At 27.8% G+C, this 24861-nt stretch overlaps 2 protein-coding genes across 3 annotated transcripts in view; both read right to left on the reverse strand.

The window, feature by feature from the left end:
• Window positions 1-8900: 8900 nt before the first annotated feature.
• Window positions 8901-24861, reverse strand: part of ImpL2 (Ecdysone-inducible gene L2) — a 65829-nt gene continuing 49868 nt past the window's right edge. The window contains exons 1-4 of one of the 2 annotated variants that reach the window (XM_065504266.1): window positions 17249-17500; window positions 11824-12141; window positions 9364-9858; window positions 8901-9286 (exon numbers count right to left, since the gene is read on the reverse strand). In XM_065504266.1, coding sequence (XP_065360338.1) covers window positions 9272-9286; window positions 9364-9858; window positions 11824-12138 — 825 coding nt within the window. In that variant the 5' untranslated portion in view covers window positions 12139-12141; window positions 17249-17500 and the 3' untranslated portion in view covers window positions 8901-9271. Of the gene's footprint in view, window positions 9287-9363; window positions 9859-11823; window positions 12142-17248; window positions 17501-24861 lie in introns of those variants that run through there. The other variant, XM_065504265.1, reaches the window with a different exon arrangement.
• Window positions 17649-18205, reverse strand: LOC135954189 (uncharacterized). The gene has a single exon (XM_065504267.1). It carries the CDS (start codon window positions 17922-17924, stop codon window positions 17826-17828), a length of 99 nt encoding a protein of 32 aa, XP_065360339.1. The 5' UTR covers window positions 17925-18205; the 3' UTR covers window positions 17649-17825.

The raw sequence follows: 24861 nt of genomic DNA on the forward strand, positions 1-24861 counted from the left end.
ATTTTTACACAGATTTAGTTCATTACTAAACATTAGATAAAGCTTTTCCAAATACTAACAAAAAATACTAAGAGCAGCAAGCTATTTCAAAAATTTTATTAATTTTTCCCTTTTTTGTGATTTTCTGAATAAAATACAAAACTGGACAGCTAACTTGTTCTTATCTACAAAATATCATCATAAAAAGGGCCATCAGTGCTACATTTTTGCCTTCTCTCCTTGGCATTGAGAGTAGCAACCTTAAACATTAAATTAAGTGTCTTATTTCAAAACATGTGCAGTTTTTCTGCCCAAAACTGACAAAGCTGTTAACTTTATCTTCTTTTGATTTCCCTTCTTGTTATTTACATTAGCAAGTTTTATCTTTCAAAAAATTGCACTTTCTCTGCCCTTTGCGAATTAACGGTGGCGTTCTCTCTCAACAATGTTGCCCTTTTTCTGACTTTTTGCATTGCATGCAATATTGCATGCCCTTCTTTTAACTTCCCTCATTTGTATTGAGACTAGCAACTTGTAAACATTAATAGAGGTATTCTCTTTAAAAAAAAAGTTGCCCTTTTTGGGAATTATATTCTGAATAAAAACAAAACTGTTAACGGTTGAATTATTCTTTTTTAGAAATGCCAGCATAAAAATGCAATGAGTGTAAAATCGTTGCCATTCCTTGTCATTGAGAGTTGCAAGCACATTAATGTTGGTGTTCTCTTTCAAAAATATTGCCCTTTTACCCTTTTTGTAGTATTTTCTGAGTAATTACAAAACTGTGAACGGTTAACTTGTTCTTTTCTCTAAATGCCATTATAAAAATGCAAAGAGAGATTAATTTGCTCTTTTGATATTGAGAGTAGAATTAATGCAAACATTATCTTTCAACAATGTTGCCCTTTTTCTGCCTTTTACCCTTTTTATGTTATTATATAAAAAAAAATATCAAAACTGTGAACGGTTAATCTGTTCTTTGCCAGAAATGTCAGCTTCTAAAATTCAAAATTTTTGCCCATCTTTTACTTCCCCTATACCCGGCAATTTTATACAATTTCCCTTTTTCTGACCTTTTCCCTTTTTTCTGAAATAAAAGACAAAACTGTTAGCGGTTAACTAGTATTTTTCTAAAAAACAATTAATATTATTGCTTTCCTTTTCTTAGCACCGTAAAAATATTTCCTTCTTCTACAACACAACTCAAACAAATTATTTTCAAAAAGAGAAAGAATTTTTGTTTCGCAATGACTGCTATTTTTATAAATGGCGGAATTACATGTAAAAATAGACTCCTAAAACTTCTAAAAATATCGATGCTTGAATATTTTTTTAAAAAAATGTCATGTTTTTGCTCTATTGCCCCTATGAAAATGTTACCTTTTAGGCACGAGGGCAACCTTCTTGTCTATTCAGACTCATTCATTCAACTAGTTTCTAGAAAAGATTTTATTACAGAAATACAAGATTTCTTACTGGTTTCCTGATAGTTCCGAAACTGTTTTATGATCTATAATTAAATATCTAGCTAGAATTAGTCTAGAACTGAAAAACTATAGAAATATTTTAGAATCACTACTTTCAACCAGAGAAGCGGTTACCAAAATAGTTCATTTGTCACTGATTCCATGAATCGTAAATCGTGAATGAGATTATTTTAAATTTTAAAACATTTTCCTAAGTTGTTAAGTTAATAGCATGTCCTATTTAATTAACTAATAAATTAATAAATTCTTTTAAAGTTCTGCTTACAAAAGAGAAATGAAATAATTATCTCATAGTATATTTGACATTTTCACTTTGCCAATAATTATTATTTATTTTTTATTCAAAAATTCCCCCCATATTTCATTAACGAGTCATCCAATATGTTTGATAATGTTTGTTTGACATTTAAAATGAAAATAATGGAATTTTTAAAAGGAATATATATAATTATTAAAGAAAAATAATTATAAATGAAAAGAATGACTAAATTTTTATATATTACAATGCAGTATTTGGTTCTACTTAAAAAAAACACATTAAACATTTGTTAAATAGAAAAAAAACAATAATTATTACCCGTCCTCCGTCATAGTAAAGTGAAACGTATGTACCTACATTCGTTATTGTTTAAACAATTAACTGTTCGCATTAAAATGATAATAATTAATTAATAATAAAAGTATTTATCTTTTTCAAAAGAAATTAGCAAAAAAAAAACAAAACATTCCACAAGTCATTATCAAATTTAGTCATTCCTTGGGAAATTTTTATGAATAAGTTTTCTATAACTACTTTTATTATTGTATGTTTTTTCTTTTAAACTATTTTAGCTAGAATTTTTATTAATGTTTTGTTTGATTTTTTTTTATTTTTATGATCTTGATTGTTTAATAAATTAATAAATGTAAGTGTAGTATTTATATGTAGATTTTTAAACAAACCATATATATATTTTCTATAAAAGAACAGCATGATATAAAATAAAAAATCATAGCAATTTGTTAAATGTTTGCATTCATACATTAAGTATTTTAATACATACAATTTTTATAGTTTTTACTTTTCAAATACGTATATTTTACATTCATATACATACATATTTACTTACATACAATGCAAACATAGAATAGTTTTTATTTTTATTAAATGTAGTCATTAACATGTATTTAATATTATTATTATTATTCTTACTATTACTATTATATGCAATTATCATGTAAAGATTGATGCAAAAACAAAAACGTAATATATAAATTAATAAAAGTTGTTAATATTTTTTGGCAAAAAAAAACGTAATATAAGAATGTATGTAAATTATTTTGATTTCAAATAAGTTCTGGTAAGTATATCTAAATGTTTTCAGCGAAATAAATAAAATATTTATGACCGCTAGGGCTAGGTGAAATGATACTTAGCGCACAAGGTTTATATGAACAGCCAACCATACGGACGGACACTGTTTAGTCGACTCAGAAAGCGAACATATTGAAATAATTATGCTATGATTCAATATCCCTATTCCTACTTCTTTATATACCATTAATTTTATGAAAATATCTCAATTCGTTTAAAAATTATAGACGTTTAAAGAAAACAGTCACCAAAAATCCACCAAGCTACTTTGAATTTTAACTGCCAGACTAAAATCTCTATATATTTGTCATTTATAAAGATATGATTTTCAAATTTAATACACAACTAAATAAAATGTTGTGCTTTCAGAATGTGAAACAACTTTTGAGACACGCCTTCTGTGAGTCAAGATATTAGGTTAGATATAACATATCCATAAATTGTTATATGTGGGCGTGGCAGGGGCAAATAATTCTACGTCTATCAAAAAATACTATTATCCCTCTTTCATTTGCCACTAGTTTCATGTAAATATCTCAATTCGTTTGGAAGTTATACGACTTTAAAGAAAATATTTTCAAAACAAATCACCTACTACTCGATTATGTTCACCTGGTACATGACCAAATTTTTCAACAAAATGTAAAAAATTTCCAAAATATTTAAAATTTTTAATTATTTACATAAATCGTTGTATTTTCTTTATTTTTAAAGCTAAGGTCTTCAAATTTAACATACATATCAAGAAATTATTTGACTTTTTAAATATTTGTTAAATTTTATGCCACGCCTACTACGATAAAAGATATTAGGGCGTAAATTATATTTTAAAAAATTTCCCTAAATTGAAGTGGTTGTGAACCAAAGATTTTACTCTATATCGAAAGTTCTGCTTCCGCCCTTTTGTACGATACCAATTTAATGAAAATATCTCAATTCGTTTGGAAATTATAAAGATTTAAAGAAAATAGTTACGAATCCAAATCCACCAAACAACTTTTCATTTTAACATACATAGACTAATATTAATAATTTAATTGTTTATCAAGATATAACTTTCAAATTTGACATACAACTAAACAAAATGTTGTACATTCAGAATGTGAAACAACTTTTGAGACACGCCTTCTGTAAGTCAAGATATTAGGTTAGATATAACATTTCTATAAATTGCTATATGTGGGCGTGGCAATGGGCAAAAAAAGCTACGTCTATCAAAATATACAATTTCCCCTCTTTCATTTGCCACTAGTTTCATGAAAATTTCTCAATTAGTTTGGAAGTTATACGTGTTTAAAGAAAATATTTTCAAAACCATTCACCTACTACTCGATTATGTTCACCTAGTACATGACAAATTTTTACAGAATGTAAAAAAATCTAAAATATTTGAAATTTTGTATTATTTACAAAAATCGCTGTATATTCATTATTTGTAAAGCTAAGGTTTTCAAATTCAGCATACAAGGCAAGAAATTGTTGCTCTTTTTAATTATTTGTAAAGTTGTGTGCCACGCCCACTATGACAAAAGATATTAGGGTGTAAATTATATTTTAGCAAATTGCCCTAAATTGATTTGGTTGTGAACCAACGATTTTACTTCATATCGAAAGTTCAGCTTCCGTCCTTTTGTACGATACCAATTTAATGCAAATTTCTCAATTAGTTTGGAAGTTATAAGGATTTAAAGAAAATAGTTACGAATCCAAATCCACCAAACAACTTTTCATTTTAACATACATAGACTAATCTTAATAATTTAATTGTTTATCAAGATATAACTTTCAAATTTGACATACAACTAAACAAAATGTTGTAAATTCAGAATGTGAAACAACTTTTGAGACACGCCTTCTGTAAGTCAAGATATTAGATTAGATATAACATTTCTATAAATTGCTATATGTAGGCGTGGCAGTGGGCAAATTATTTAATACGTTTTAAAAAATACAATTTCCCCTCTTTCATTTGCCACTAGTTTCATGAAAATATCTCAATTAGTTTGGAAGTTATACATGTTTATAGAAAATATTTTCAAAGCCATTCTCCTACTACTCGATTATGTTCACCTGGTACATGACCAAATTTTTCAACAAAATGTAAAAATTTTCCGAAATATTTAAAATTTTTAATTATTTACAAAAATCGCTATATTTTCTTTATTTGTAAATCTAAGTTTTTCAAATTTCACATACAGATCAAGAAATTATTGCTCTTTTTAATTGTTTAGAAACTTTTGTGCCACGCCCACTACGAGAAAATATATTAGGGCGTAAATTATATATTAGCAAATTGCCCTAAATAGATATGGCTCTGAATAAATGATTTTACTCCATATCGAAAGTTCTGTTTCCGCCCTTTTGTACCACACCAATTTAATGAAGTTATCTCAATTACTTTGGAAGTTATAAAGATTTAAAGAAAGTAGTTACGAATCCAAATCCACCAAACATCTTTAAATTTTAACATTCATAGACTAATCTTTATAAATTTATTGTTTATAAAGATATAACTTTGAAATTTAACATACAACTAAACAAGATGTTGTACATTCAGAATGTGAAACAACTTTTAAGATACGCCCTCTGTGAGTCAAGATATTAGATTGGATATTACATTTCTATAAATTGTTATATGTGGGCGTGGCAGTGGGCAAATAATTTTATACGTTTTAAAAACTACAATTTCCCCTATTTCATTTGCCACTAGTTTCAAGAAAATATCTCAATTAGTTTGGAAGTTATACGTGTTTATAGAAAATATTTTCAAAACCATTCGCCTACTACTCGATTATGTTCACCTGGTACATGACCAAATTTTTCAAACAAATGTAAAAAATCTCCAAAATGCATGATGATATTTTTATGTTTTTGTTAAAATCTTTATATCTGCTTTATTTTTAAAGCTATGTTTTTAAAATTTGGTACATAAGCCAATAAAATATTGCACTTTCCAAATCTGGAAAAAAAAATGTTGCCACGCCTACTGATGAAGGAGATATTGCGGAGTAAAATGTGCATCATCAAATTAACCAATATCTTGACTGACAGAGGACTTTCCTCAAAAAATGTTTCACATTCTGAATGTACAGTAGTTTGTTTAGTTGTATGTTAAATTTGAAAATTATATCTTTATAAACAATTAATTTATAAAGATTAGTGTACGAATGTTAAAATTCAAAGGTGTTTGGTGGATTTGGATTCGTAACTATTTTCTTTGAATCCTTATAACTTCCAAAGGAATTGAGATATTTTCATTAAATTGGTATCGTATAGAAGAGCGGAAACTTAACTTTCGATATGGTGCCAAATCGTTTGTTCACAGCCATATCAATTTAGGGCAATTTGCTTAAATATAATTTACGCCCTAATATCTTTTGTCGAAGTGGGCGTGGCACAAAATTTTCTTAATAATTAAAAACAGCAATCACTTCTTGATCTGTATGTGAAATTTGAAAACCTTAGCTTTATAAATAAGGAACATACAGCGACTTTTGTAAATAATTAAAAATGTCAAACAAATTTTCTAGATTTTTTTTTACATTCTGTAAAAATTTGGTCATGTACCAGGTGAACATGATCTAGTAGTAGGAGAATGGTTTTGAAAATATTTTCTATAAACACGTATAACTTCCAAACGAATTGAGATATTTACATGAAACGAATGACAAATGAAAGAAGGGAAATTGTATTTTTTGATAAACTTAAAATTATTTGCCCACTGCCACGCCCTCATAGATAAATTTAATGAAATGTTATATCTAACCTAATATTTTGACTCACAGAGGACTTACCTCAAAAAATGTTTCACATTCTGAATATACAACATTTTGTTTAGTATTATGTTAAATTTTAAAGTTATATTTTTATAAACAATTAATTTATAAAGATTAGTCTATGAATGTTGAAATTCAAAGGTGTTTGGTGGATTTGGATTCGTAACTATTTTCTTTGAATCCTTATAACTTCCAAAAGAATTGAGATATTTTCATTAAATTGGTATCGTATAGAAGAGCGGAAACTTAACTTTCGATATGGTGCAAAATCGTTTGTTAGGGCAATTTGCTTAAATATAATTTACGCCCTAATATCTTTTCTCGTAGGGGCGTGGCACAAAATTGTTCAAATATTTACAAAGACCAACAATTTCTTGACCTGTATACTAAATTTGAATATCTTAGCTTTACAAATAAAGAAGATACAGCAATTTTTGTAAATAATTAAAATTTTCAAATATTTTTGAGATTTTTTTACGTTCTGTAAAAATTTGGTCATGCACCAGGAGAACATAATCGAGTAGTAGGAGAATGGTTTTGAAAATATTTTCTTTAAAGTCGTATAACTTCCAAACTAATTCAGATATTTCCATGAAGCTAGTGGCAAATGAAAGAGGGGAAATTGTATTTTTTAAAACGTATACAATTATTAGCCGACTACCACGCCCACATAGAAAAATATATTGAAATGTTATATCTAACCTAATATCTCGACTCACAGAGGGCTTGTCTCATAAAATGATTCACATTCTGAAAGCACAACATTTTATTTAGTTGTGTGTTTAATTTGAAACTCATCTCTTTATAAATGACAAATATATAGAGATTTTAGTCTGGCAGTTAAAATTCAAAGGCGCTTGGTGAATTTTTAGTAACTATTTTCTTTAAACGTCTATAGTTTTTAAATGAATTGAGATATTTTCATAAAATTGATGTCATATAAAGCTGTAGGAATAGGGCTTTTGAATCAATGCATAATTATTTCTATATTTTTGGTTCCACTAGGAATTATTTATTTAATGGCTCTTCTCGAAGTGGTCGTGGCAAAAATTTTTTTTCATATTTAAAAAACCAATATGTAAGTTAAGTGTGGTAAATTTGGTAAAAACTTAAAACTACATGTTTTTTTGAGATTTTGGAAACATTTTCAAAAATTTTTTGTTGAAACAAGTGAATCGAGCAGTTGGTGATTTATTTTTAAACTATTTTCTTTAAAACTATCCACTTTAGTTCAAGGCTAGCCATATCTTCTTTTGAAGATCTTCTTGTATCTCTTGCAAACAAATCTCGATCATCTTCTAGCAAATCGGTAACGAAATCTATGAAATGAAACAAATTTCTTTAACTTATTTTATATAAATATTTGTTACCCAATTGTAAATTTTTATTATATATTTTTTTTTTTTTGTTTTTTTTAGATATATATTTATTTATTTATTTTTTTTGTATGTTTTGTTTGAATTTATCCAACATGAATTTATTACGACTAAATTTATTTATTTGTAGCTAATTATAAGTTATTAAAAAATACAAATTCAAATAAAAAAAGTTATTATAATAAAATCATAAAAATAAACATTTAAAAAAGAATATAAGACAAATCAGTTCAGTGTAAAATAAAATAAAACACAAAAAAATAAAATACTGTCATGCACAGTACTTTAGAAAAATTTGTTAAAAAAATTTCATAAAGAAACTATAAAATAATAAAATAAAACTATAATCAATTACATAATTAGAGGAAAAAAAAATACTAAAATACTTAATAAAACACACAATTATTTAGTAGCGTACAAATTGTGTTTGAAATTATAAAAAATAATGAGGTGGTAAAATTCACAAATAAAATGCAAAAATATTATTTTAAAATTATTATGGTTATTTAAAAAAAAATAAAAATAAAAACAAAAACCTGATTATTTTTTATAATTAAATACTTAAAATATTTTATAGACTTAATTAAGTACATCATAAATAAATTAAATTATAAGAAAACAAATGTTTTGTTTGATTTTCCTCTTTTCGTTTTGTTTTGTTTTGTTTTTAAGTAACGGCCTAATATATATAATCGTAAATTTAAATTTAAAAATGAAATGAAATTATCTAAGAAAGTGGGAATAAAACATATATGTACTATAAATATAGAAATGTTTAAACTGATTAGACTTTCTTTAGCTAAAAAGATAATTTTTGTGGTACATATTTTGTTATAAATTAAGTGGCTAATAATGAATGATTTGTATAAAATGAATGAATATGGTTTTGTATTGAGAAGACAAGAAGTAAAGTTGTTATAATAATGAATTTTAGTTAGTTTGTTTGTTTGTATATCTAAGGGATTTAAGATATAAATTATTCGATAGTTTGTTTGGTAGTTGGCATTCTAGGAGATTGCCGGCATCTGTCTAGAAGTAATTTGTTGTTTAAAATGTAGTGTATTTATATATGTAGGTATGTTAAGGGTAGTACTGCGTAGTGTATTTTTTTATTTTTCAAAAAGATTCTTTAGTTAGTTAGTTAATAAACAGGAACTATTTTTTTTCTAATTATTTTTCATTTATTTAGTTTAGTGTTGTGTTTCTTTTCCAATTTCCGGGCAAATATTTGTTTGTGTCCAATTTCCGTTGTAGGGGGGGTCCAATCTGTTAAGGTTTATAAGGTCCAATTTAAATTATTTATTTGTCTTCTTTCTAAAATTAGAAAAAACATAAAAAATATTAAATTAGTTTTTGTTGTAAAAAACACAACATTTTAATAAAGATCTTACCTGTACTGGATAAATAAATGCATCGGCTGTATCTTTGCCCAAAGCATTGCGGGCTATACATTTATAGGCACCCATATCTTCCCATTTCAAATCCGATATCAACAAATCTCCGGAGGGCAACAATTTGAAACGCTGATTTTGTTCAATCAAATTACCTTCATCGTTCATCCAGAATACTTCGGCTCTGGGACGGGCATGAACTTTGCAGGGCAACACAACATTGGAACCGACCAAATCTAAATGCATTCTTTCGCTGTAGACAATGCGTGGCTTAACATGACCCATGAAGGGCTTTTCACGTACTTGCACGAGATCCTTAAGATCTGACTGAGGATAGACGATGGTGGAGGCGTAAACGGTTTTGGATCCAGTGCGTCCTACACAAGTGTAGGTGCGTGCTTCACTCAACATATGATCGATGACATGCACAGAGCGTACTTTAACAATGGCACTGGCACTCGATTCAGAGATTACATTGGATTCAATGGTTTCGATCTGCAATTAGAAGAGGGGAAGGGAAATGGTTTAGTATTTGTGTTTTTGTTCTTATAGCATAATTTGTTAAACAAATAGAAAACAAGCTGTAAATTTCCGGATTAATTTGTCACCAATTTCAAGTTTTGATTAAAAATTTAAAAAAAAATAATGTCAGATGAAGATTTTCTGTTAAAGTTCAAGATTTTCTATCAAATTTTATTGCAAACTCAAGATTTTCTATTAAAGCTACAGAATTTCTATTAAAGCTCAAGATTTTCTATCAAAATCTATTGCCAGCCCAAGATTTTCTATCAAAATCTATTGCCAGCCCAAGATTTTCTATTAAAGCTCAAGATTTTCTATCAAAATCTATTAGCAACTCAAGATTTTATATTAAAGCTCCAGAATTTCTATTAAAGCTCAAGATTTTCTATTAAAACTCCAAAATATCTCTTAAATATCAAGATTTTCTATCAAAATCTATTGACAACTCAAGATTTTCTATTAAAGCTCAAGATTTTCTATTAAAGCTCCAGAATTTCTATTAAAGCTCAAGATTTTCTATTAAAGCCCCACGATTTTCTATTAAAGCTCTATAATATCTATTAAAGCTCAAGATTTTCTATCAGAATTTATTACCAACTCAAGATTTTACATTAAAGCTCCAGAATTTACTATTAAAGCTCAAGATTTTCTATTAAAGCTCAAGATTTTCTATCAAAATCTATTAGCAACTCAAGATTTTATATTAAAGCTCCAGAATTTCTATTAAAGCTCAAGATTTTCTATTAAAACTTTAAAATATCTCTTAAAGATCAAGATTTTCTATCAAAATCTATTGACAACTCAAGATTTTCTATTAAAGCTCAAGATTTTCTATTAAAGCTCCAGAATTTCTATAAAAGCTCAAGATTTTATATTAAAGCCCCACGATTTTCTATTAAAGCTCTATAATATCTATTAAAGCTCAAGATTTTCTATCAGAATTTATTACCAACTCAAGATTTTCTATTAAAGCTCCAGAATTTCTATTAAATCTCCAGAATTTATATCAAAATCTATTGCCAACTCAATATTTTCTATTATAGCTCCAGATTTTCAATCAAACTCTATTGCCAACTCAAGATTCTCTATTAAAATATATTGCCAACTCAAGCTTTTCTATTAAAGCTCATCATTTTCTATCAAAATCTATTGCCAACTCAAGCTCCAACAAAGCTCCAGAATTTCTATTAGAGATCAAGATTTTCTAACAAAATCTATTGCTAACTCAAGATATTTATATTAAAGCTTAAGATTTTCTATTAAAGCTCAAGATTTTCTATCAAAAGCTATTGCCTAAGCAAGATTATCTATTAAAGCTCAAGATTTTCTATCAAAATCTATTGCCAGGTCAAGATTTTCTATCAAAATCTATTGCCAACTCAAGATTTTTTATTAATGCTCACAATTTTCTATCAAAATCTATTGCCAAGATTTTCCAATAAAGATAAATCTCTATCAAAATCTGTTGCCAAGTTTTTATATGAAAATCAATTGTCAGCTCAAGATTTTCAATCAAAATCTATCGCCATCTCAAGATTTCTATTAAATCTCAAGATTGTCTATGAAAATCTTTCAACATATCAAAATGTTCTATGAAAATCTCTCACCAAATCAAGATTATCAATGAAAATCCTTCAGCAGATCAAGAGTTTTTGAAAAATTTTCACCGGATTGTTTTCATAAGATTGTTTAAGAAAATCTTTTACCAAATCGAGATTTTGTATAAAGATCTTTTAATAGATAAATAATATCTATGAAAATCTATCATCAGATCAAGAATCTTTAGCCATATCAAGAGTTTCTATGAAAATCTTTCACGAGATAAAAATTTTCTAGTAAAATTGTTCACCACATCAAGGTTTTCTATACAGTTCCGGATTTTTTATAAAAATCTTTTAAAGATTCATTCAAAATTATGCTTCCTTTCTCTCAACTTACCTCTGACAAGGGAACATGACCCACAACCCATTGTATGGTGGGGATTTGAGAGCCCATCACCTCGCAGGCAATCTCAACGGGTGAACCCAAACTTTGTAAAATCTTTGCGGGAGGAGTTTTGGTAAATTTAATCCAATCCTGGCCAAAACGGGTACGAGGATGCAGGGAAGATGATGATGAGGCGGCTGCAGATGATTGGGATGAATCACTGCCGCCCGCCTCTATGGAATTGTCGACATCGTCAATGGCTCTGGCCTCAGAACCATAATTACAGGCGAACACCAGCAGGGCCAGTATTAAAAGATGTAAGTTCATTTTCTAAAAGTTGAAAAAAAAGAAATAGAAAATAAAACAATTAATTAAGGTGTTTAAAATGAAAAATGTTCTAGAAATTTAAGGTCATTGAACCGAGTAATTACTACGAGTTTTTAATTAATTTCTAGGATGTTGATAACACAATTTAAATGACACGCATTTATGTATTCATTCATTAATTTTTAATGATAAGCATTATTAATGTTTAATAAGATTTTCTTGCTTTTTTGAACAATTATTATAATTTATTTATTTTATTTGATAGCTTATGGCTTTTTAGTGTGCTGGGTACATACCTCCTAGAAACTTATCAAATCGACTACGTGACATTCCTATTTTAACAAACTCTGCTGGCAAAATGAATTTCAAATTATATATTTCTTTTTGCTAAACACAACACAAATTAATTTGCAAACCAAAAACAAACAAACAAACACAGAAAATTTCAAAGAGAAAATTGAAAAAAAAAAAAAAAATATAAAAAAGTTTCCCATTGGGTGCTTAAATTCGATAGATACGACAACGTTTGTTGGGTTCTTGGCAACAAAATTATACAACATTTATTTCAGAAGAAGAACCAAAAAAAAAAAGGAAATTGTATTTAAATTTTAGGGAATAAATCATTAAGTCTTTAAATAATTTAAGTTTTTTTTGTTTTGATTTCTAACTAAATCTACTTTAATGTTCGTCGCAATTTCCTTAGAAACACTTGTCCTAAGAAAAGTATAAAAAACAAGTGAGTGTCATTAATATTGAGTGAGTTGACAACTTAACAAGATCATAAATTAACAACACAGCAACCGAGATAGTACGTTTCCTAGAGATCATAGCGCACACACAGACTCTCTAAGCAAAAGAAAAAACCCACTAATACCTATAATCTCAGACCATCAGAGACAGCTACGAGTTAATAATTGTACCGCCAAAGAGTAGTATTCTGTTGGGTAGCTGAAATTAATCAACATAAATTTGGAAATAGACCGACTCACTAATATTCAAGCAAATACTCATACACCTTTGGCCTGAGGGGGACCCACTTATTAAATATTATCATTTCTATTTCGTTATTCGTATTTTTTTTACTATCAAATAAAGGAAACATGCTTTCATTCATTCATGAAATTCTTTAACGTATCTGTACATACAAACATATGTATCTAATCTTAAACATTCATACAATACTTTTTTTTTTTTTCTTTTTAGTCATTCTCTGTCTTTGACGCTCTACGTTTACTTTAATTCCCTTGACAGAGACTGCGATATACTTAGTCATTCAGAAAATTGAACCGACAGACAGACAACACCTAAATATGTCGTCAAATAAGCTACAAGAACAGACAAATAAAAAAAACTAAACGTATAGAAAATCACACGTCTGGTTTTCTATATTTAGAACAACATAATATGTATAAAATACTGTCTGATTTTAAAATAAAATTCATGTAACGTGCGTTTATATGTTGGCATACGCACTCAGAGAAATGCGTTAAGTAGACACTTTGTTGCACAGCCAATTAAATGAAATTTGCCATTATATTTATCACTTGGTGATAGTTTGTCATTAGACCAAAAAAAAACTAATGGTGGTTTCCGTAATGGCTTAACTTTGTAAATGACATATTAACAGCAGGTTCTCTTTTACCATTAGAAATGTGTGGCAAACTGTTATGAATCATTCAGACATGTCAGGTGTAGACACTTCATTAGTTGCAGTTAAACGTCAAATGGTGTTAAGTTATGAATTGTCAAATATGATTTTCACAAAAGTTAACTTTCAGTGACAGCAGACAAATCCAGATATACCGGAGGAGTTAAACATTTGAGATTAGTTTGGGAATTGTATTAATTTATTCATCTTTATCATTCAGAGAAGCCTCTCAAATATAGATTGAAGCCTCCTTAAATAGTTACCTCCCACAATAGCGCTATTTTCATGATCACAATATAACTAAATTCATGATCTTTTTTACAGTTTTTCATTATTATTTTAAGTTGTTTAAGCGACTTATTGTTTAAAAATTTAACATTTTCAACATGTAATACAAATGGGAGCAAACAAATTTTCATTAATTGCCTTTTGGAAATGAATATATTACCATTTTACAGATTTTTCTATCATAAAGAACTCAAAAAAGTACAAAGTGCAGATATAGAGCAATATTTTTATCATAAAAAAATGCTTAAAGTGTCTGTTTGAAGTTTTTGCTTGGAACACAGTTTGGCCTCTTTTTGTGACTATAATAGATATATTATAGTAACTAATAGATAAAAAAGGTCCTAATGAAAGCAAACAAATTTACGCCTTTTGCAAATGAATATGTTACACTTTCACAGATTTGTCTATCAAAAAAGAACCCAAGAAATTGCAAAGTGCAGATATAGGGCAATATTTTTAACATAAAAAAATGCTAAAAGTGTCTGTTTGTAGTTTTTGCCTGGAACACAGTTTGGCCTCTTTTTGTGACTACTTATAATAGATATATTGTAGTAACTAATAGATAAAACAGTTCCTAATGATATTGCAAAAAACATTTTATTTAATTGACGTCTAGGTTCATTGTCCATTACTTTACATTTGACACTTTTGTTAAAACAAGAGGGCAGAAAAAGGGCAAACGTTTAAGTTATAGCACTGATTGCAAAACTAAACAGTTGTACAAAAAGGCAACATTTTCAACACGTCATACAAATGAGAGAATCTATTTTACATTAATTGTCCTTTAATAATCAATATGTTACCCTTTCACAGATTTGTCTATCAAAAATGAGCTGAAAAAGTGCAGATATAGGGCAACATTTTTATCATAAAAGAAAACGCAATAAGTGGGTATGCTGTTTTTGTCTGGAACAAAGTTTGGCCTTTTGTTTGTTACTATAATAGATATATTGTAGTAACAAATAGATAAAAAAGTTCCTAATGATATTGAAAATACCTTTTATTTAATTGACGTCCAAGTTCAATGTCCATTACTTAATATTTGACACTTTTGTTAAAACAAGAGGGCAGAAAAAGGGCAAAAGTTTAAGTTTCAGCACTGATTGCAAAACTACACAGTTGTATAAAAAGGCAACACGTAATACAAATGAGTGAAACTATTTGACATTAATATGTTATCAATATGTTACCCTTTCACAGATTTGTCTATCAAAAATTAACTCAATAAAGTGCAAAGTGCAGTTATAGGGCAACATTTTAATCATAAAAGAAAATGATAATGTCTGTATGCTGTTTTAGCTTGGAACAAAGTTTGACCTTTTTATGTCCCTTTTTATGTTTGTTACTACAATAAAACAATTGTTACAGATCTTGAAAATACCTTTTATTTAATTGACTTTCATGTTTAATGTCCATTACTTTACATTTGACCCTTTTGTTAAAAAAAGAGGGCAGAAAAAGGGCAAACATGTTTCACCCTACACCAAATTATAAGTTAAAATGAGCTGATACTCAACTGATTCAGGACCCTGTTCCTTAACTTGTTTAAATATTTCAGGGAATAGATTTGATACTTATTTCAGCTTTTACTTAGATATGCAAAATTTCGTATTATAAAACTTTAAAAAGCGGATTGAGTTGTCAAAATTCTCACACTCTGTGTGCCTTTAAATGTGATGTTGATAATTTGATCTTGGCATTTAAAGGCGAAGTCATATGAGAACTCAAATAGTGTAAAGGTAGCCTAAAATCGATTCTCCAACAATTGAAAACTTATAGAATTTTCTATTTGAAAATTGTAAAAAATAGCAATGTGTTGAACATAAAGTTGTCATAGAATAGATGTTGTTCTATTTTGATTAATGTTCTTTAATAATCGAAAATTGTGATAAATAAAGTCATAGATTACAAAAATTAAAAATATCAATCTTTAAGATATATCAATTATTTATTAGCAAACAAAAACTTGTTTGCACGGATTCATTGTGATTATTTATCAGCAAACCGAAGCATCTATAAAGCAAACCTAAGGTTTCTAATCGGGTAAAGTTTCTGAAGAATTCCCGGGAATATTTCTTTAGAAATTTCTGTATTTACGAGATTGATTTTTTGTCAATCGTATGCTTCGATCATTTGATTAACAATAAATTCGGTTACCACAACTAAAAAAAATCTATGAATCATTCGATTGGCTACAAATCACAATGAATCTGTGCTGATATAATATTAGAAATACAGAAATTTCGAAATAAATATTCCCGGGGAAATCCCTAGACAAAATTATTATAAGGTGCCAGATGGCGATAATTAAAAATACTTTGGGTGGCAAAAGAGTTAATGAAAAAAAATTGTTAATTTTATATTATGTTCACTTGGCATGATAAATTTCTAACACTTAAAAGTAAAATGCATAATTTGTTCCATTTTATATTTTTTTTTTAAATAATAACAAGTATCTTAAACAATAAATTTCATAATTATAAGTCTAGACAGATTAACTAGAAATTAGTTTTGTCCCAATTTAAATTCCTGAAAATTGCTAATTAAATTTCTTAACAAACAGCCATTTAAAACAAAATCTTTAAACATTAAAAAATGGCCTCAAGAAAACGGTGTTTAGCAAACCAAAAAAGACACATAATAATTAACTGTCAAACAAAATCTTTAATTCAATTAAAAATATTTTAAAAATTAAACCCAATTTAAATCAAATTTTCACAAATATTACACTTTTATTTAGTCTTTAGTATTTTTTCAAAATATTTACTCTTCTAATTTGTATAAAACTCAAATAACAAAATATTGTAGCAACAAATTTGTCTAAACATTTCTCACATTTAAAAATAAATTTTCTGAACATGAAAATAGCATCATTTTTAATGGAAAGTTTGTGTGTTTAATGGGCAATAGCAGCTCACGTGCTATAATTTATTATCAAATATAAAATTTAAATAAAATAGAAATAGAAATTTCAAGATATTGTGAAATAAAAGCAACAAGAAAACTATGTATTATTAGTATTATATACAATATAATAATAAGTTGAATACATGAAAGCCGTTAACAGAACAAAGCATTTACCAAAGAATGCATATATTTAAAGAGCCGGCTTGGGAATTAATTAAAAAGGACTTTTAAAAATTTAAATATTTTTAAAATAATATTAAAACTTACTTTAATTTTCTTTCTTCGGCGTTTTCTTCGTAGATTATGAATGGTTGTAAATTATTTTAAAACTTTGTTTAAAAAATATTTTTTTTCTTTCTTTGTCTTGGCTTAAGCCCTATTAAAAATCTTTTAATTATTATTTTTAGACTTCTTTCGTGTCTTTGTCAAAGCACAACTATTTTGTAATTCTCTATATATCTTAGCTGTCTAATATTTTCTGTTGTTTTTGAGCAGCTTATCGTCTGACGTTTGTTCGATCACTCGAAAATGTTTCAAAAGAAAAATGAAAAATATGAAACAGTAATAACTTTTCGTTACGTTTGCTTTTTAAATAAATTCCTTTTTTTAGGATTTTTTAGGCTTTTTCATGAAAAGGATTTTCTTTCTTTCTTTTCTTTCGTCTTCGTTGGATAATTTTTAGTTGTTTAGAATTTCTGGTGTAAATTTTAAGAAGCAGCAGGGGAATTCTCAGCAGCAGCAGCAGCTTGAAGGAGTTGTTGTTATTTAATATTTAATTTATAAAAAAAAAAATCGTTGTTGCAGTTGTTTGTAGTTTTGTAAGTTGTAAAACTTTCACTAAGGGTTACGTTATAAAAGAGTTCAGTAATTCTAGATTATGATGAGTCCTCGTGGGCGCGTTATTTTGATTAAAGATCAATAATAAATAGTTTAGCACTGACATAGGTCCTCTAAAGGTCTCCGTTTTGGAAAAGTTTCTTTTCAATGAGGGCGGAATTTTGAAAGATTTTATTTCAAACAGCTTCGCAAAATATCAATGATTTGTTTTAATGTCACTGTACTATTGTTAAGACACAATAAATTTCCGTTAAAGTTTTAAAAATTTTTGTTTAATTCAAATTTTTTTTTTTTTTCTAAATCAAGTTTTGTTTGTTTTTTAAAACTTTTTGTATTGTAGCTTTAAAATATTTGAATTTTTTGATTTTATAATTGTTTTTTTTTTTGAAATATTTTCAGTTTTTTTTAGTAATTTTTCAAAATATTTACTAAATTGAAAGTTTGTTTGTTGCAACTGGATTTAAAACATTTTAAGTTTATTTTTGTTTAAAAGTTGTGATAATTTTTTTAAATTTATTTCACTTTGACACAAATTGGGTTCTTTAAACCAGTTAATAGACATTACAGTTAAAGTTATTTATTAACAATTTTTCTGTATAAAAAAATACAGTAGTGGAGATTTTTCTTCTTTTAATTGTTGTTCTTTCTCTTTGTTTTATTCATCAACTTTTTTGTTATTTTTTTTTTAATCGATCTAGATTTTATCATGCACGTTTTAAACGCAAAATTTTCATTTATAATTGTTGTTATTTGTATTTTTTTTTTTTGGCTTTGGAATACGAGGTATGAAGCAAAGGCGAGCAAGCAAGAGCTAAGGCTGTAGTAAACGCTTAAATTTCAGAGATGTTTTGCCAGTCGGGACTGAAACAGAACTGATCACAATTCGTTTAATTCAAGCATTTTATAGACTGTTGACGATCTTTAACGCTCTCTGGCATATGGTTTTAAAAGAGATTGAACAAATTTTGAGTGAGCATTAAAATGCTCACTGCACTCAATATCTGTGGTAAGTTTGAGTGTGTGTTCAAGTGATTATTTTACTCATTACGCTCAATTATCTCTTGTTTCTTAAGTTTTTTGAATTTCGGCATGTCACAGCAACAAAAAGTCAGTCAGTCAGTCATTCAGACCCTTCAAATGTAAAATTACACATGCACCACAGCACATTTATACACTGTATTGTTGTTTTGTTTTTATCATTAGATCTATGAATGTTCTATGTAAACATACAACTTCTAGGTAATGTTGTAATTTATTGTTTTCTCTATTCTTTACAGTTTTGTTGGGTAACAGTTGGATTTTTAAGAAGTTTAAAAATTTTTCAAAAAAAAATTAAAATTTTCTTGCAAAGCAAAGCAATTTCAATAAAATGTTTTTTTTTATTTTGTAACTCGTAATAAATCTTTAATTCGTTTCAGAATCGTTATTCTAAACGAAGTGTTTACGCCCTGTGTTTATTGGTTGCTCCGATTACTACCGAATTTGTTTGATAATTAGCCAATGTCTGTAGTTAGTAAGTAACTAGTAGTCAAGCGCTTTAAATGGTTTTTTTTGGGAGCTAACAACTTGTTAAATACGTATGTATAAAAAATATATAATATTTTATAAGTATTTTGTCAAAAGCTAACTTTTAGAAAATTTCTCTATTTGTTATATTATTATCCTATTAGTTGTCAACTATTTGAAAATTATTTTGTTCTTCTTTTATTTAATTTGTTTTAATTTATAAGTTGTGACTACAACCATTTGTTCCGTTTTATCATTTTCATAAATTTTGGAAATCAATTTTTCAAATATCACTAATTTACTCTAATTTTTATTTTGTGGAGTTGGCCTTTTGGTTTCTGACACATCCATATAAATAAAGTAAATTTTATTATCATAATTAAACTATATAAGAAGTTTGACATTTCAGCTTAGTTGATATACATTTAGACCTTACTATAAGGCTTTGACTTACATACATATATTGATTTCGCTGGAAAAAAAACACGGTTAACCCTTTGTCGACCGACGGTTCATATAAGTACCATAACAATAATAAGCTTATAAACTGACAACTAAACATAATTTTACCCTTTTTGCCCAAATGTACTTTGAAGTACACTATCATCTTTGGAATATATCTTTTTTGCCTTTTGTCAAGGTCTCTTACACAGAATAACGGTTAATTAATTCATGTTCTCATTGTGGTGTTTATTTATGTTGTAATGAAAAAAATTCTGTTTCGTAAAATACCATAAAATAGACTTGTAATACAAAACTAATCAATACATTAATAAAATTTAAACAAAAATATATCAGTTTTTTATCTTTTGGCTTATGCTGGCCCAACGGTACCAGGTCCATATCGGTTCCTTGCAGGTCCTCCACAAAATTAAAATTTTGTAAATAACTTCCTGAAGTCCTTATTTTCATTATTTCATAAAAAAAATAAAACTTTTTCAACGATTTAAAACCTTGGTCCACAAGGGGTTAAAGGATATCAAATGGGAAATAACGTTACATTGTATGACCTCACTTTGTGTTACTTATGTAGGCGTGAATCCAGAGGGGATGAAATAGCAATTTTTTTCGTCAAAAAACGAAAAATGGATCCGCGCCTGTACTTATGATTATAGAAATTTTGAATTTATAAACGCATTAGTTGTCCCATCTTTTCCAAATATGAAATCAATTTTTTACTAATTGATGAATTCAAACTTTAAAAAATTGTTTACTGAAATTACCACCATATCTAGAAGGACTTTTCATAACCTTAGCTGATTTAATATCCCTGGTATTGTAATATGTAGTTAGAAGGAGTACTTACTGTCTTATCCAAGCAAAAGCAAAAACTGTATTTCATAAAACTAAAAAAAGTTTTAATAAAATATATTTTTCGCAATTAGCATCATATGTCGGCTCTCATAGCCACCAGTTAAGTAACACTGAATAAAGAACACGTTTGTTTCACCAACAAAAATTTTGGTGAAACAAATTTTTGGAAGAAAATTAATTTTTTTCATATTTTTCCGATTTTAACCCATTGTCGGCCCTAATTTCTATGGCGTTATAATCGTAGTTGGAAAGGTCTTTGAAATGAGTTTCATTTGATATCAATAATGTCTATGTACATGATTTAAGAATCGAGATATACATAGGTCAAAAATAGGTAAACAAAAATCGAGGTAGCCGAGTTTTTTTGCTTACATCTCAGCCAAGTGTAATCCGATTTTCTAAATTTTAAATATCAACTGAACCAGTACAATACCCGTTATAATGATGTATCAATCATATTTGTAAGTTATTTTGGGACTTCAGAATGTTGATTTCAACAGACAGACGGACAAGGCTATATCAACTCCTTTATCTATAACTATCCAGAATATATGACTAATTATGAACCATAAAATTAGGTAGCATGTCTTCTGTATATATGAAATTTCTTTGTGTTGAATTTTATTTGAATACCAACATTTTTAAGAAATCGTTGAAATGATTTTCGGAAGAGGACCTTATATGTGAGCTATGACTAATTATGTACAGATCATTACAGAATTGAATGACATGACTTTTGTATATATATTATATTTTTTTTGAATTTATTTAGAATATCAAAACTTTTAAGGGATTTATGCTAGTTAAAGTGATTATCGGATGTGGGCCTTATATGGGAGCTATGACTAATTATGGACCGATCGTCACAAAATTTTGTGGTGCGAGTTCGTCTTATATAGAACTTACGATATCTATATAACCAAGATATTTTTGAGAGCTTAACTACATATTTTCAGATATGGCAATCGTATGGGACCTAGGAGATAATGAATCGATTCTAAACAAATTCAATGGCCTTTGTGTTTGGGACAATAGAAGAGCTTGTACCAAATTTCATCGAAATATCTTTAAAATTTCGACCTGTAGTTTGATGGCAAGGTTTATATGGACGGACAGACGGACGGACATCGCTTAATCGACTCAGAAAGTGATCCTGAGCATATTGGTGGGTGTTATTTTTGCACGTTACAAACATCAGCGCTAACCCAATATACCCTCCCCACTATGGTGGTGTAGGGTATGAAAATTAAATTTTATAATTGAATTTTTCAAATTGTCGGATTTAATGTGTTAAATCATTGTTACTGAAAAATTTAATTTATTCAGGTAACATCTATATTTTGGGATATTTTTAATTTTGTTTGGGGACATCGAAAAAATCAATGGAATTTTTTTTCAGAGGAATACTTTTTCATATGTGAAATGTTCTTTTTATGGCGACCACTCATCAGAGACCTGCGTCGTTTTGGGTGCAAGCCGGCTGAGCTGAGCCGCCGAAGACATTCAACAGCCGATGCCGCTGAGAAATATTCGCCGCCGTTTTTTTTTATTTTATTCATCAAATTTTGCACATAAAAAAGTTTGTTCTAAATGTCATTACGGTTGCTACATAAATCTCAATTTTATGAGCGTTCCAATGATATTCCACTGATTTCGATAATTTAGGTCAGTTGTCCGACCACATGGGCAACAGGTGCCCTAGATGATCTTTTGCTTACGGGTAAATCGACATGAATATCAACAATGTTCATCAAAATTATCAAATAAAAAACAAAAATCACAATAAATAACTGATCAGAAACTGCATAACATGTTATTATAATACATATTCTCTTTATGAAGATCACAGATTTAGATCATTAACAAAGAAAAATGTTCAGTCTCTTCGATTGTAATGGGGTTGCCAATTATTCACCGAACATCATAATATTTTCTAGTAAAAGTTATATAAATTAGTTACTTATTTTTACTGAATTCCATAATACTACCAAGATTTGTTTATTTTCTGCTAAAATTGTATCTCGAACTTCTGTCAATTATGTAGCGATCTTCACGAAATTTGGATTATAAAAACCTTAATTATGCCAAATTTTACATGAATAACAACATATTTAAGACATTTATTAGAGTTCTGGGAAGATTTTTCTATGAGGCCTAGGCAAAATAATGATTCGATCATGACGAATTTCCAATAAAATTTGAAAACTGTATACAATTATTTTCAAAATCTCTAACTGTACTTTGATTATATAGAAAATTTTGGACCAATATTTCTGAATGTTACAAAACATTCTGGATGTTACAAAACATTTCTCTATGGTGATGAATCAGGAACGGTTCCAGGTCAACCATTTTGGGGGAGGTGGTTTTATAAAGTAAAATTTATTTTAAATTTTTTCTTTTTTATATTAAAACTTTTCGGTTTTGTAATTTCCTTGCTCTCCTGATAAGTAGTGAAATGCTGAGAAGTCATTATGGGAAACAAAAATGTTCAATATTTTAAATTTTTAAATGTAAGAAAGTATAATTTTGTTAAATTTTGATAGGGTAACTATAAATTTTTAAGTAAATTGTTTTATATGTGGCTCTCTATCACAGCATATATCACTCTCATATAAAAGCATATTTAACAATTTAACCACACAAATTAAGAATTTATTAATATAATGCTGTTGTAGTACATATTTAAATATTTAATACAAGTTTCAATTAAAAAACTATTCATTATTTTGTCATTCTTTATAAATCATAATATTAGAACTTTACATTCAAACAAAATTTAATTTCATATTTAATACATAGTATTTTTCTTTATGCAGTTTCTTTAGTTTTTAGAATGGTTTTACAAAATTAATCGATTTCATTTTTATTAAAAATTTCTAGAATCATACAACAATTTTAAATTTCAAGGATACTCAGATTATCACTGCATTGCACTGAACCGCACCACACTAACCAAACACACTAATGCTGCTGCACGAATTTTAAATTAATTAAATCACATTTTTCTTCTGTGTTCAGATTATGGGTTTCAACTGTTTTAAAGCAAACACCGCAGATATCATTTTATTAAATAAAAAAAAAAATACATTTATTTAAACACAAAATGCACTCCCATTAAATTATATAAATCGATATTTTGAAACATTGTTGCAAAATTCAAAATAAATAATAAAAGAATATAAAATATAAAAAAAATACCTGAATAACGATTATCTTAATGTTGGTGGTGGTGGTGGTGGTGGTGTTATTTGCCAACATCACCAAAATCAATAATAATTTCAAGAAGGAATCAAGATCAGTTGATCTTAATTTTTGTTGTTGTTTGTTTGCAGTTCGTTTGAATCTTCTTAAACCACCAACAACCGGCAACTTATATGAAACAATGATACTTGTTTCTTCAAATAAATACTTTTTTTCATTCTGACGTTTTTTTATATATTTTTCATTTTTTTTTTGCTAAAATCAATTGATATATAATACTAGATTATATTATATACATGTGTTTGTATATACCTACATACATATGTATATATGTATGTATGTAAGTATGTATTTAGGTAAGGCATGTATGAACGAACATATAATATTTATTAAGTCTAAATCTGTATTATATGGTATAAATATGTATTAATTTTTAAATGGCAGATATTCCCGTCATGCCAGTCAGTCAGTCAGACATTCATTCAGTCAGTCGCTTTATTTTTATTGTATGAGCCTAATGCAGTGTCAAACGAAAATAATTACAATCAAATTATTAAACATTTTGCAGAATAAAAAAAGATGATTTCTTTTAACAATATTTCTGGAAAAAACTTTAATTAACATTTTAATTTAGATTTTTAGGTTATATTCAATTGCTCAAATTTCTTTCCAATTTGAATCCCTCTTATGTCTGAAAGCGCTATATAAAGTTCATATAAGGATAATTGAACGCCCCCAGAATAAATTTAAATTATTTTGACTCTGAACACTTCCATGGATTCCGAATATTACTCTATAAGTATATGGAAGTCTAAAAGGAGCCAATTTGTTGGGAATCGAATCGTTACACAGTTATTTCATCAGAAAATCAATTGATAAAGATACATTGCGGTTAAAATTGAAATTCGGTCACAGTCGAAATCTTTCGATTTGCCACAAATATAAAATAAAGAGCATACACGCAGAGAAAAAACATGGTTCGACATGGTTAAGACAACTATACTATGTTCGTTGTAACA

Source organism: Calliphora vicina, chromosome 3 (assembly GCF_958450345.1).
Source record: "Calliphora vicina chromosome 3, idCalVici1.1, whole genome shotgun sequence".
NCBI classification, from domain to species: Eukaryota; Metazoa; Arthropoda; class Insecta; order Diptera; family Calliphoridae; genus Calliphora; species Calliphora vicina.

Excerpts from the sequence above, each read along its gene's own strand:
- LOC135954189 (XM_065504267.1), bottom strand. The coding sequence starts at position 17,924 with ATGTCAGTGCTAAACTATTTATTATTGATCTTTAATCAAAATAACGCG.